The sequence below is a fragment of the Micrasema longulum genome, unplaced genomic scaffold (genome assembly GCF_059751315.1).
Source record: "Micrasema longulum isolate JH-2025_06_02 unplaced genomic scaffold, ASM5975131v1 h1tg002553l, whole genome shotgun sequence".
Taxonomy (NCBI): Eukaryota; Metazoa; Arthropoda; class Insecta; order Trichoptera; family Brachycentridae; genus Micrasema; species Micrasema longulum.
This window is the reverse complement of record NW_028279692.1, coordinates 9920-25677: the sequence shown is the minus strand read 5'-3', so window position 1 is coordinate 25677 and position 15758 is coordinate 9920. Positions and strand designations below refer to the sequence as shown.

The 15758-nt window shown below is 34.2% G+C and overlaps 1 protein-coding gene across 1 annotated transcript; it reads right to left on the bottom strand.

Annotated features, from left to right (window-relative positions):
• Nucleotides 1-4: 4 nt before the first annotated feature.
• On the bottom strand, nt 5-14408 carry oys (lysophospholipid acyltransferase 6; the record flags this gene model as incomplete). Its single annotated transcript, XM_088240690.1, has 8 exons — nt 5-112; nt 2125-2312; nt 3304-3418; nt 3890-4032; nt 4997-5104; nt 9910-10001; nt 12190-12267; nt 14269-14408. Coding segments are annotated over 8 exons (972 nt in total), but the record flags the coding sequence as incomplete, so codon positions are not given.
• Nucleotides 14409-15758: the final 1350 nt, after the last annotated feature.

The window sequence follows — 15758 nt, the reverse complement described above, 5'->3', positions numbered from 1 at the left end:
TGTACGTCTTGAGCAGTCGGGCTGACTTGACGCGGGAGTACACGGCCAGTCGCAGCCATTGCCCCGTGCCCGGGTTCCATTTGCTCACCGCGTCCCTGAACGTGTCCGCCGTCTGCAATCATAACCGATTGATAACCCTACGAATTGTATAATTGGACAATGTCTGTTAATAAATAAATAACAGACTTTAACAAAATGTAGCATTTTGTTTGTTGAGGAACTCCTACGCCAGTTGGCAGGGGGAATCGTCCAAATAAGCGATTATGCACAGCTTATCATTATATTTAACTCTCAATAATATTTTTTATGGAAAAATAAATTTAAAAAATGGTTATTTATTACGAATCACCGCCACCCTTTATATCTGTAATTTGCTTATATAGCTTATAAAAATGCGCTCAGAGCCCAAGCCCGTTCTCAGTGAAGGATGAAACTAGCCGATTACCTCAGCTTATTCCTCCATACAAAAAAAATATTTTACATTTTTAACCCAGTTGTGGTTTTTACGTTCTAAAACAAGCTTGTAAATTACAAATGTTATATGAAGATTCTCTATTTGGAAACCAGTATTTCGAACATTATTTCCTATGAACTATTTTTCTTTGATATGATACCGTTGACATATTATGTATCACATAAAACATGTGGAGTTCAAAGTGACCGCTTTTGGCATTATTCATTTTAACAGGAATCGGCCAGTGCTCAGTGTTGACATTTCAATCCTAAAGGAAATGTCTACTGAATGTCATTGTGGTATTTTTTAATAAATTCATGCACAAGTGTTGTATTAAAATAGAGTAAAATAAAGCTACGTATATCGCGAAGTTAATAATAATTTACGTTTTAGTTGATTTTCACAGAACCACAAAAAAAAATGTCATTTATAATTGTATTACTTATGTATTATGTACTTACGTGTAGGTAAAAATTTATGAAAAAAAAATGTAGATAACCTAAAAAAAAGCACCGCTCGCCACTGTCAGTTGGAGGTGAACAGAAGAAATGAGGTTGAGGTTCAGTGCCAATTTATTACATGTTGAATAAGATACAGAACTTGGTTATGAAGCGCGAGAGTAACAGCGATGATGAATGGACCGGGCTGACTGAACTAGACTGACCGCATGAGTGGGTTGAGATGACTGCTCCGGACTACACGCTGGAATTGACGTTAACCTGCCCTGTGGTCCTTTTATATATTTTTGTTTTCAAGTCTCCGTGGCGGGATGAAGTTAATGTCCTATATGTCATGTTATTTAGTTAATGTCCTGTGTTATAATGTAGGTCCTGCAGAATATAATGTATTGTGTTAAACAGAAAATGCTGAGTGGCTTTGTTCAGACCAAATCTATACCTACCTATCCGTCCTTCCCATTTCCTAGCGCACTCTACGCAACAATAATTCTATGTGTGAGTGCCGGAACAAACATTTTACTATCAGTACAAAATCTAACATTATCGAGTGGAGTGCTTTACTAATATTTCCATAAGCGAGCTGCGCCTGCGACATTTTAGACCGCCAGATCTATCCAGACAAGCTGTGCCAGAGTATTCCGTCCGCCAGCTTCACCGGGGTTCCAGCACTCGTCACGCCTCATCCATCAGCAGGTTAGTGGAGTTGTGCAACCTTCCTTTCCTAACAATACAGTCAGTCCACTTACTAAATTTTCCTCCTCCTTCTAAGACGAGGTATTTTTAACACCTCGTCCATCCCTCAACAGACTTTCTTTGATCGTAAAATCATTTGGCGAGCGTGTGCGTCATTGATCAACGGACGTTGTTCCCCATGGTAGTAATACATACAATTTTTTAAAGAATGTTTAGATTATCGTAAAGTACAAGGGTTGATTAATATGCTGCGTCCTATTTCGAAATGTAAAAGAAAAAATATGATGCAGCTTCTTTTATGATGGAAAGCATCACATTCACATAGTTATTGCTATATAACTTATCCATAATAATAATAATTGTGACAAGAGTTTAAAAATCTAAGGATGTGAACAAATTTGCAAACACGTTGAAAGAGAAAATCTATAAATGCAAGTATTTATCTGAAAAAGAAATCATTCATGCACAATATTGAGAAGACACTCGGACATATTTCGTTGGACAGTGGCGATGGATTACCTCGAAGCCTATGATGTCGACGTTGCTGACGCGGTCCCACTTGGCGGGCGGGCGGTGACCGATGCCGGCGTTGTTGCACACGGCGTCGGCGAGCAGCCACGCCAGGTAATACTTGCAGCGCACGGCCAGCGTCGCCGCATAGCAGAACCACAGCAGGTACACGTTAGACCACTCCGAAGGAGGTTCGGCTGTAAGACAAATATATATACATCCATATCTATATACTGGAAACTCTTTTTACAAGGGGGATATGTTCCACACAAAAAAAGAACCATGCTGGATAGATATCCTTGTATAAAAATCAGGATCGATCAATAAATTGAGAGTTAAAAAAATGTTAATTGCTAACTATAAATTTATTGTACCTTTTTTTTCTTAAATATAACATGACATCAAATATTTACTTACAGTAACAAAGATTATTCACTATTACTTTTATATATTATGCAGTTGAATTTGGTTATAACAAAATTGAACAGTTTGAACCATTTTTTTAATGCAATTTTTTTAATATCATATTCATAAATAATAAATGTCTGTAAAACACAATTAACCATCTTTAAAATTACAACTAAAACACGAAAAAAGCGGCAATAAATGTTCGTTAAACAAAATAAAGACTTGTGCTATCAGTTTTTAGTGGGGATTGCAATTTTTCCGACTAACAAGTTGGTATAATGATTAGAGACTAACTTCAGACTCTTGAATTGTCAAAAACACGAAAATGGCGGCAATAAATGTTCGCAGAACACATTAAAATGTCTTTAAAATAACAAATTTCTATAAAAAAGTTGGTATATTGATAGAAACTAACTTCAGGCTCTTGAGCTGTCAATTTTCAGTGCAGATTGCAAATTTCTTTGATGTTAATTGCGGGAAAAAAACGTAAAACTGGATTTTTAAAGTACTAAAAAAATTCAAAATTCAATGAGACAACAAAAATTATACATAAATCACGGAAAAACGCAAATTGCCGGGGCGTAATTTTGGGGTTTCTGTATTTTGAAACCGTGTTAAATGAGGTTCCAGCAAATATGGTATTAAGAAATATGACCACATATCTGATTATTGTAAGCAACTGAAAATAAAAATGAACGGTAGTTTTTTTAAGTAACTACAAGGCTTACGCTTCAATTATATAATACAATAAAATATAAATAGAACTTCAAAAATACTTACTAGAGAGGTGAGTGATGGGATATTGCGGAGAAAGCATGAGATGAAGGCACGCTGCTAAAAGCGCCCCGCAAAGTTTGCCCCAAACGGCTCGCCTCCTATTAGGTTCATCAGAACGCTAAAATATAAAAATAAACTTCATATTTTAATTGCTCACCAAAACATGATTAAGTAGACGGAATATTGTATTTATTTATTTACACTGGAATAGCACTGTCGGGTCCGTATAAGGATGAATACTCGTTCTAGGAATTACATTACATAATGAAGAAGTTCAATGGTTATTTATTTTATTTGTTAATATTATTATTTTCGTTATTATTATTGGTTATAGGCAGGCAGCCTTTGCTGATGCGCCTATATCTCACGTACCGCTTTTTGTCAGTGTTCTTCTTCCTCCAAAAAAGCATCCAAACGGTTTTTGAACTGGTTGACCGAAATGGAATGGACAACTAGACGATTAGAATTTGTAGGTACATTGAATTTGAAAAAAAAACACTTCTCTTATCAAAAGTTAGATTTTTTTCCAATATCAAAGTGCTACGCTTAGAATTTATATACTGTCGGATGGATGATGTAAAATGTTTACCTGAGCTTCTGACACTTTGTTATAAATAAAGTCTCTATATAGCATATAAGTTAACGCTGGCCCGCACAAGAGTGTCTGGAACGCCAGCGAATAGGAAAAGAATTCTAGTGACGATGGCAACTTTGGGAGTGCTTCGTGTCCACCTGAAATAATAAACAAAATATTCACATATAAAAATTGCGATCTCTTAGACGAACGTACGAAGTGTTGCCATAACACTGACATCCTTAATTATTTTCTATTCTTTTTTGACAGATTCTACACCAAAAACTCAAGAGTGTACAGCAGGGGCGTGCGGTGGGGTATTCGATTAGGATTCATATAAAGGTAATTGGTACATAATAATTACACTGCCCTTAAGAAATTAAAGACGAACTAAATACTATATACATATGATCAGAAATAATAACAATAATTTTACATATCTAGTAATAAATTGTAATAACAAATCTACCAACTTCACTAGATACTACCTACTATTATAAATAACTGCTAAGTATTTTGTGGTGTTATATTTTATTTTATCAAACGGCAGTGAAAATAAAATAGATATTATCTTGTTAAAAAACATGACTTTTCAACGAAAAAGAATAGGTAAATATCACATACTACGAATACCAATAAATAAATATGAAATGGATTCAGAATAATTAATTGTATTTTCAAAATCAATATGGATATTGTGGAGAAATGTTTTCATACATAAATAGAAAAAAGAAATTTAATTAAAATATGCTGCCAGAAAAACGAGACGTATTTGGCCCTGGTTGTTGTGACGTCAAGATTCGTGATATTGTTCTAAACAAATTTCAATGCCCTGGAACAAATGAACATGAATCGTGACGTAATATTATTATTAAATATGTTTTTAAAGTAATAAAGGTGATATTGGTGATATTTCCCTATTGGTCATTATTTAAACGCGAAAAGTCAATATAGTAGATTATTAAACTGAACTGGCTAACGTATGGAAGATAACCAAACTGTGAGGGCAAGAAATTGTTATGCTTGCTGTTTGCACGGGAGAAAATAACACTAATTATATATATGTTGTATTGTAGAATATTTTCGATGATAACAAAAATTTAATTAATCAATTGGTTATACCATTATCCCTGTTTGGTTTAGTAGAGTTGGCGTCTCCACATTTCTCTCGTCCATCGTGTACCCAAAACGCTACAGAAGTCACTCTTTGCGTTATTATCATTAAAGGACCTGTAATCACAAAATACCAAATATTTAAAAAAATTATTTATGCTTTAATAAACTAGCTTATAATTTCTTAACAATTAGTAAACACTTAATTACAACATAAAAATTATGAAGCACATTTAACAAAAACATTATTAAATATTCAAAGGCTTTATATTTCTTTTGTTCCTTCAGCTAAATCGTTGTACAATTTTACGCCCCAGTACGATGAGTTTGACAGTTTTTACTGGGTGGATCAAAAAGTTGGAATAAATTAAACAAGAAATCATTTTTTTGCCAAATCCAGTATTATTTTTCAACATACATTCCTTTAAGTCGATACAGCGAGTCCAACGATTTCCCAATTTTTTTATCCCGTCAAAAAGTAGCCCTTCGGAAGCTCTAAAAAATAGGCCTCAGTTTCAGATATGAGTTCCTCATTTGAGTCAAATCGCTTACCGGAGAGCTATCTCTTCATGTTTGGAAACAGGTAGAAGTCAGGGGGCCAGGTCTGGGCAAATTCTGCTGGGAAGTGGAAACACAAATTAGTTTTTGGTCCGCTGCTAGCAAATGTGACACCCATCGCGTGCAGAGCTTCTTCATACCCAAAATGCGACATCGTTGTGGTCTCAGCTAGCTCCCTCAATTCCACTTTGGGGTCGTTCAATATATTATGGATTTTTTCCACGTTTTCTGGAGACTGACGTCTTTTGGGCGTCCAGATCGTTCAGCGTCATCGGTGCTTGTACGGCCACAACGAAAGTCAGAAAACAGCTTTTGAATCGTCTTCGTCGACGGCGCAGAGTCCGGATAATACATATCTAGCTTGGATTTCGTCTCGGTTATGGTTTTCTTGTGTAAATAATAATGTTTAATCAGAACACGAAACTCAGATTTTTCCATTTAAAAAAAAAAACATGTTGCATTCCGTTGCTTCTCACTACTGTAACTTTTAAATACGTAAACGAAAATGGATGATGAAATGAGGATGAAGCTTTTTATGATTGGTTCACAATGGTGCATCACCATCTCTTAGGATTATTTCAAACTTTTTGATCCACCTAGTATTTATTTAAGGCTTCAAGTACAAGAAAAATACATGGACTGTGACGTGCTTAAGCACAATGCAATGTTTTCCAGGCAAAAATTAATTTTTTTTGGCTGGCTGGACATTGGATATTGAAAAATGTGTTATTCTCCTCACCCGTCATCTTAAATCTTTTTTAAAATCTCTGGTTTCATTAATTGCTTTCAATAGTTTATAATTAATTCATTCTTTAGTAAAATAAATATAAAACAACTTTGTTTTCAACCACTTATTTTTTTTACTACTGACCGGTTTCAAAGCTTTACAAGCTTCTTTATCAAGGTATACTTAACTAATGAATTCTATTATATTTAAATTTTACAGTGATAACTAAATATTATATTATTGATACATTTATGGAGCTAATATCTAGACTCCTATATAGTTATAAAGATCTTATGCATCTCACTTCACACTTTCCGTCATTGAAAGAACAACATGTAAAAACAAAAAAAGATAGAATTCATTAGTTAGGTATACCTTAATACAGAAGCTTGTGTAGCTTTGAAACCAGTCAGTAGAAAAAAAGTGGTTAAAAACAAAGTAGTTTTATATTTATTTAACTATAAAGAATAACCGCAAAGTTAGTGCTTTAAATATAAATTTTAAATTCTTAAATAATTAAATATCATTCTCATGATAAAAAATAATAATTTACCAGGATGTAACAATTATCTGTTAAATAACATGATAAAAATATAAATACATATTATGAGAATAGCTTTATTTAGTTATTTAAAAATTTAAATATATTCAATCTTTATCTGGTTAGCTAATTTTTATGGGCATTTTTTTACATGATGAGATAAAAAATTGTTATCAGTTTATTGAATTATGGTATCTAATCACATGCATGTTGTATAAATATTCTAATCAAATTAGTTTTATTTTTATTATCTTATAAAGCAAATGACTTATTTAAATGCAGGAGATTTAAAAAGCATATTTATAAATTAATTATCTTTGATGGTAATTTATATGAACTCATTCCTGAAGTAATTAAATGAATGTTTCATATTATACCCAATCTACCTATCAAAGTTTATCGATTTTATCTGGGATTATAACTTAATCCAGTAATTGAAAATAGTTTTTATGACACATTGAAGCGCAAGAATTTAAACCAATTTTGAAATACCGGCTCCACTACAATGCTTAAAGTAAATACATAGTTTATGTTTTTATTTTATTTACATTTTATTAATATGCGCAATATGCGATTCCATTTTTGTACAATTATTAATTTTCATGGCCTGACTTGCTAGAGAATTCCGTGTCAAGTCAGGACTCTTGTATACTAAAATCATAACAAAAATAGATTTATAAATATTCGATTGCGGAAAAAGTCATTTTGTATTTTTCGCTTTATTTCAATGCTTTATAAAAAGTGTTACAATCATCTGATTTAAGTCAAATATGCGCCATTCTGCTCGATAAATTGTTGCCAATGAGAATCCAGCTTCATAATGCCCCTTTCGTAGAAGCCCTTGTCCCTATTGGCAAAAAAACTCGGACAACGGATTTTCACAGGCCTCTATTGAGGCCAAATGTGTACCCCCAAGCGTGTTAGCCATAGACAGGAACAGGTGGTAGTCACTCCGTGCCAGGTTCAGACTATAGGGTGGATGCACAAGAACTTCCCATTTGAGCTCCCGGGGTTTCTGGCGTGTCATCAAAGATGTGTGCGGCCTGGAGTTGTCCCGATGAAACACGATTCCTCTCCTATTCACCAATGCTGGCTGCTTCTGTTCAATCGCCTGCTTCAAACGGTCAATTTGTTCACAGTAGAGGGCAAAATTGAGCGTTTGGCCATAGGGGAGCAGCTCATAGTGGAGTTTCCCTGCCAATCCCACCAAACACCCAGCAACACCTTCCTGGCCGTCAGTCCTGGCTTGGCCACGGTCTGGGCCGCTTTGTTGGCTTTCGACCACAATCTCTGTCGCTTGACATTAGCGTAAGTGACCCTCTTTTCATCACCAGTCACCATCCGCTTTAGAAATGGGTCGATTTTGTAACGATTAAGTAGCGATTCGCAAATAGAAATTCGGTCCATGAGGTTTTATTCCTCAGCTCGTGTGGCACCCAAACATTGAGCTCTTTTTTCAATCCAGCCTTCTGCAAATGATTCAAAACAGTTTTATGATCGATATTCAGCTCCCAGGCGATGCTACGTGTACGAGACGCGTTTCTGCCTCGTATAAAGAATTGTGAGACTGTAATAATCTCGGCAAGGCGCTGGTATTCTACTACGAGCTGCGATAGGTATCAGTAGCCCGTAGGGATGAATATTTACTCAAAATACTGTCGGCTGACAGTGGCGGCTAGCAGGTTGTAAATCCGCTTCTGGATTCGGCTGAGTCCAGGAAAGATGCAGTGAAGATCTGAAGACAAAGTGGTGAAGTAATCGGGTAGAGTAGAGTTAAAAGAGAGTGTTTACTGTTTTCGATCGATGTCTTTATTTCTCACATGTGCACATATTTATACAAGGTTACAAAATCTGACCCTACGGTTAACTTAGGTATGGGAATCGTGCCGGCCCCTCATTCTTGCCAAGTATTCTCCCAAGCAGCCAACGTAAAAAGGCGCCCTCTAGCCAACGTATAAGCCACGACCCCCTCCCCCGTTTCTCCATTGCACAACCAAGTGCCGACTAGAGTGGACGTGAAAGGGCCGCTAGCTTGACACGCTCAATTCGCTCAATTCGTCCTTTATACGGCGGCGGCCGGTTAAAAACGGAATTAGCCTTGCAGACTCATACATACTAATAGGTTAAATATAAATACAACTAAAGTAATGATTGAAACATTTATACTAACATACAATCATAAAAGAAAGGACTACGACGTCAGCTACACTGTGACTGCTAACATGACGGTCTATCTCGATATTTTCCATGATTTTATCAACATTTTCGACGACAGGCCTACCAGAACGTGGTGCATCATTCACCTCCACTACACCAGAACGAAATCGCTCGAACCACTGTTGAGCAACACGAAATGAAAGAGTATTGGCCCCATATACGTTGCAAATTTTTTTGGTCGCTTTTGACGCGTTTTTCCCTTTCAGGTGGTAAAAATGTAAAATATAGCGAATTTCTTCCTTTGAGACCTTCATACTTTACGCACGATATTTCACGACTGAACTGACCAAACGCAATACTGTCAAAGAAGCATTTGTAGTATACACTCGCACCTTTATAACGCCGTATCGTATGATCCGATGTGACCAATAATGAACGAGATATACTTAGTTGAAAAAAGAGCGCGAAATATAAAATTACTTTTTCCCCCAACCATATATTATGACACATATCAATATACAAACAAACAAACAAACATCACGCCGTTTCGAGCGATTAATCATAAATTTTGTAGGATTTCGACATATTTTCTTTATTCTGCAATACGATACACGGAACTACTGTCAAATAAAAATATTAGCAGTTGTGATTCCGGAGTTCTTTGGGAAATATTTTATTTTCCAAACATTAGTGTTGCTTGTGTGTATTGACAGTTCTATCATGCAAAGGTCTTTTTTTGAATAGCACTGATAACAAACATTTTATACTTTAGCCAGTTAAATTTTTATTTGAATTATGAATTGTTTTATTATGGCGTTTTAATAGATGTCAAATTCCGACTAAAAAATAATCCATCTAGTATTAGATTTTTTGAAACATTCAGTATTTTTAGTGATCTTTTTGCAACTTTCTTTAAGGGTTCAAGTGTGTAGAACAAACCTGTTATATCCAGACTACAAGACTCTTCCAAGTAGAACTGTCTATGTAGGTGAATACACGAGAGGTAAGCTATGGCAACACCTAAAACAGCGCTGTAAACAAAAAAACAACAAAAAAATGAATTCATTGTGCATATTAACAAATCACAACAGAGATGGAAAACATTTTAGAGAAGGAATATGGAAATCTAGGCATTTCAGGGCTTACGGGGAAGCATTATGCATTCATAAATAAGCAATTATTTCAATATAAAACACTTACACAGAATTACATATCGCGGGTAATTACTCCAACTAGGTAACTTTAAAATCGGCACTGTGAGTTACCAACTAAAAACACATTTTTTTTATCCTCCACACGAATGCTAGAATTATACAAGTCATCCATTCAAATCGTCATAGTATGATTGTAATAATTCACTAATTTTATTTTATTGCAACAGAGAGGGAAAACATTTTGGTGAAGGAAGTATGGGAGTCTAGACATTTACAGGGCTTATGACTCAAAAATGTTTTCCCTCTCTGTTGCAATAAAATTAAATATGAACAACTCCCTAGGAAGAAAATCCAGCCAGTCTCCAAGCATTTGGACATACTCAAAACATTGTTGAATTCACTAATTGCCTATTTGTAGCATTCATGGAGGAATTGCAATCAATTTCTTTTCATGTTCCCAACCATGTCACCAGAAGTCGAAATCTGCTATTTATCAAATCTTTTAAGAGCAATTTTTATGCCCTAATATTCAGAATGTGAAGATTTCACACAACTTAAAATTCATCGGGATAGATCTTCTGATCTGATTCTTCCGTAGATCTCTTCACCATCAACACAGTGCGGGATGGAGATGAATTGGCACTGGTTAGCCTTATATGTTGATTGTGTTTATAAATACATATATTGTATACAATTATTTTATTGCCCATGTTTGTCTTTGCTACATAGTTTTAAGTTTTTTTTGTACAGTTTCTTTTACACATGTTTTTTCATATTACTGTTGTAATTGACTTAGGCCGTATGTACAATAAATTAATGTGTTTTTAATGGGCAACTCAAAAATTTTGATTCTGAAGTTGGAGTAATTAACCCACGATATGTATGCAACAAAAAATGCTTTGAATAAAAAATTTAAATGACTTAGAATATAAGTATCCATGTAATGATTTTCAAGACAAACAAATCCACAATGCCAAAGCAGACAGAATGCATTATTGATTTTTTTTAAAAGAAATCTGCAAAAAATTACTAATTATATTTATCAGTTACTTTTTGTTGTAATACTTAGACGCAATTCAAAATATCTATACACAGTAATAACAAATGGATTATTTTTATTATGCTGTAAATAACTTTCCTGTCTTACGCTTAGATCAGCTACATCTGCGTCGAAAGGAAAAGTTATTATACCTCTACGCAAACAGCGCACTAAGTTCGGCGAACACGCTTTTGCGGTCGCAGGCCCTACGGCATGGAATGCTCTCCCAGCAGAGGTGCGTAACTGTGAGAGTGAAGTGATGTATCGGAAAAAACTTAAAACCCACTTGTTCTCTAAATCATTTGAATAAATTCTTAGCATAAGATGACAAAGTACGTTGTTTTTCTTAAATTTAAAATTAAAAAAGTTAAAATTAAATTTATATCTTCATAAAAAAAAGTTAAAATTAAATTTATATCTTCACTTTGTAAAGCCCCCTTGAGGTATTATATTATGAAAGTTACATTATCATTACTGGGACAAGTTAATTCAATATTCCGACTCGTAGGTTGGGAAACAGTGAAGTACTGTTTATTGATCAGCATAGAACAAACTATGGCCTTAATTCTCCAATGACCCATCTTTGTCGTATTGTTAACTCAAGATCTGGACTTTTTTGGTTTAAGTTTACAACGATTTAAACGAGCACTAAATTAATAGTCCAGATCTTGTCTCGATGCCCCTTTTGTTTGTCAATGCTTCTTTTCTTCTTTTTTAATGTTTAAAACTATTCTTTTATTGTAATATTTAAACCCTATAAATTGTATACATGGACAATGTCCGTTAATAAATAAATAAATAAAATGGCACTATATAAGTTATCCATAATAATAATTATTTAAGCTTGACAGTTCGTTCGGACCTTACTCCGTAGCCGTCATGCCATATTTTACATAAGTTAGGTTAGGTGGTTAGATAAGGTTGGGTTAGATAGTTATTTAGGTTAGTTAAGGTTGGGTCAGATAAGGTTTAATAAGGTGTGAATTAAATTTAATAATATAGAATCAAAAATATTGGTGTACATACTTGGCCATAACTCGCTCCGGAGCAGTCTTCATTAGGAAGAAACATACCATAGGAAGTAGTGCTAAATGAATAGCTTTCCTGCGAACAAACCAAATTGAACATCATTAGTACAGGGATATTGGGCAATTATCTTTAGGACAGAACGCAACTCTGTAGGAACCATAAATCCAAACATCACCGAGAGTTTGAAAAGAAGGAAAGGTGATCAGTCTTACATCTCAGGTACCAATCAAAGGACGATTTATTTATTTTAATAAAATATATAAAACAACTTTATTTTTAACCACTTATTTTTTATTTTTTCTACTGATCGGTTTCAAAACTACACAAGATTATTTTTCAAGATATACTTAACTAATGAATTCTATCCTATTTTAGTCTATAAGTTAGTGTGTATGGAAGTAATAAATCAAGTATTTTTATCTTGCAATATGAGATGGATTCGCTCAAAACTAGACAGGAGTGGACTAAAGGATGTTTATTTGATAGCTTTTTTAATTTCTAAGAATTCCAAGATGTCAAATTTTAATATTTTATTTTCAACATTAATAAGTTTTAATCCAGTGTCTTTATTAAAATTATGATTATTTTCTATCAGGTGGTTTGCGAATTCAGAAAAAATATTATTATTTAGGCACCTCAAGTGTCTTGGAAATCTTAGAAATAGAAAAAGCGATTCATAATAAGAAAAAAACAACATTTCCTTTAGTCCACTCCTGTCTAGTTTTGAGCGAATCCATTTCACATTACAAGACACAAATACTTGATTGATTACTTCCATACACACTAACTGATAGACTAAAGTAGAATAGAATTCATTAGTTAGGTATACCTTAAAAAAGAAGCTTGGGTAACTTCGAAACCGGTCGGTAGAAAAAAAAAAAAAATAGGTGGTTAAAAACAAAGTAGTTTTATTTATTTTATTATAATGAATAACCACAAAGTTAGTGCTTCAAATATAAAATGTATAATTATTTACTTATTTATTTACTTGATAATTTATAAAAAAATCATAGCGCTGATTATTATCATACATATTGTATATACAGGGTGTTCTTTAAACCCAGTCACATCTGAAACCACGATGATCAGTATAGGCAAGAAGATATATTAGCATATTTAAAAGAACAATTGGTTGCTTACTTCTGCAGGGGAGAAGCGAGTGGGGCGCGGCTGTGCGGTTGACAGTGTCTCAGGCTCCCCCCTCCCCCTCCTCGTTTCTCCCCTACAGGGGTAAGCAACCATTTTTTTTTTATTTATCTTTTATTTTTTAAGATTTTAGTCGTTCAAAAAAAAAATTTTAATATGTCTTCTTGCTCATACTGATCATCGTGGTTTCGGATGTGACAGGGTTTAAAGAACACCCTGTATACATATCGTATTCGATATATAAAAATAATTTTTTTTTTTTTTTGGCTTACTTTAATATTCTATTAACAAACAAAAAAGAGAAAAAAAAGACACTGAACTTCCTCATTATTGGGAACATACAAACTGATCTCTTTCAGTATATTTGGATTATATATACTTCCAGTAATCAGCTTGTAGAAATGTTCCCCAAGAAAAAATTGACAAGATTCGAGGGTGTTGTAATCCAGCGTACCTGCTAGAAATAATGATGGATACAAGAATAGACAATCTCTCTATCTCCACTCTGTCATGATTTTGGTTTACTTTATATATGTTACCAGAATTTGTTTTTTCATGATGTCACAAAATCGCCTCTGAGTAGCGCCTGCTTACGTCCTCAAACGTTTTCATTGTACATAGTATCTCAGCTACGCCCATAAATGTCTAATAAAATAATTTGGTTTGTTTCGGTTATTACTGGGGTGGATAAAGCGTCCGGGATCTCCATCTGACACATCTGCTATTTACGAAACTACTTCGGGTGGATTCCGACACATCCCGAACGGATATCGAATTTAACACATTTCCATCAACTAGTTAGGAAATGTGTATAACGGATTTAATTGAACATATTTTCTGACAACTTTAGGTTTCATACATTCCTGTATGATTTATACGAAACAAAAAAATGTAAAAATAAAAAATAAATAAAAGTAGCAGTGAACTTACTTGCCAAAGCAAAAGTATCCTGTGAAGAGCCCCAGGAGTAGGCAGATAGCGTGACGCGTGTAAGGGGGGGCGTCCCTCAGGGGGCCGCGCAGGGCCCCCGCAGTCAGCAGAGCGCCGCACTGGGCCAGCAAGAAATTTACCTGAAACAAATAAGACTAACATTATAATATTACAGTATAAATAAAATATAATGGAAATATATTTTTGTAGCTGAATTCAATATGAGTAAACACAGTTTTTGCTATCATTTGTGTAAATCTAGTCTTCTTTGTATATTGTCACGCGTAAAAAAATGTAAAAAAGTATATTGTTAAGAATCCTTAACTAACCCCAACCCCAGTGAGGTCACATTATTTTGTTATTAATCATTGTTTATAATGTGAAAGTAAATCAATAAATAAATTGCAATAACGGTCATGAGAATATCCGACAAAAGCCCTCCATATAATTTGTCAAACACACAGGGGTTTGTGGAAGGGATTCTGTAATCCGAGAAATTGAAGATTTATTCTATATTCAAATTCCAAATAATGTTCATTAAAAAAACGAGTTTAAAAATGATTAGGATTTTTTTAAATCTTCGATGAGGAATGTTCCTCTTAAGTTTCGCGGTCTGACCCCGAAGCACCATGTATATATACAGGTGTTCTTTAAACCCTGTCACATCCGAAACCTCAATGATCAGTATGGGCAAGAAGACATATTAGCATATTTAAAAAAATATTTAGAACAAAGAAATTTTTTAAAAAGAAAATATTTAAAAAAAACAAATGGTTGCTTACTTCTGCAGGGGAGAAGTGAGGGGAGTGCGGCGCAGTATCATACCCCCCCTTCCCCCTCCTCGTTTCGCAGAAGTAAGCAATCGTTTGCTGTTTTGGATATTTTATTTTTTTTAAATTTTATTAGTTCTAGAAACATCTTTTAATGTGCCAATATATCTTCTTGCTCATACTGATCATCGTGGTTTTGGATGTGACAGGGTTTTTGCCTTTTGAGGATTTGCTACTTTGTTTGGCAGCCATTTTGGTAAACATGAATTTTGACGCTTCATGTACGTAATTCCCAACATTCAATAAAACATTTATCAGCATTAAACCATTTTGTTTTCATTTTCCACAGAGTTGTATAAATATAAAGTAGTAAACCTTCTCGGTGAACACTTTTTTATTCATATACAGCGATTGTTAAGTATTATGATCTTCCACAAAAAAAAAACACTAAGATTTCGGTATCTTGAAATGAAATTAGGAATAGACCACGAAAATGCAAAAATCATCGGTGAATATAATGAAATTAGCGTACTCTATATTTCCTATACATAATTATTAGCAAAGAAAGCACAGCGCTAATTGACCCAATACGAAGAGTTAGAAGTGCACAAGGAGTCATGTTCCAATGTAAACACTTGAAGATTCTCTCTTGACCGATTTCCATTAGCACTGCGAGTCTATTTATATAATATGGATATTATTTTATAATCAATGGCAGTT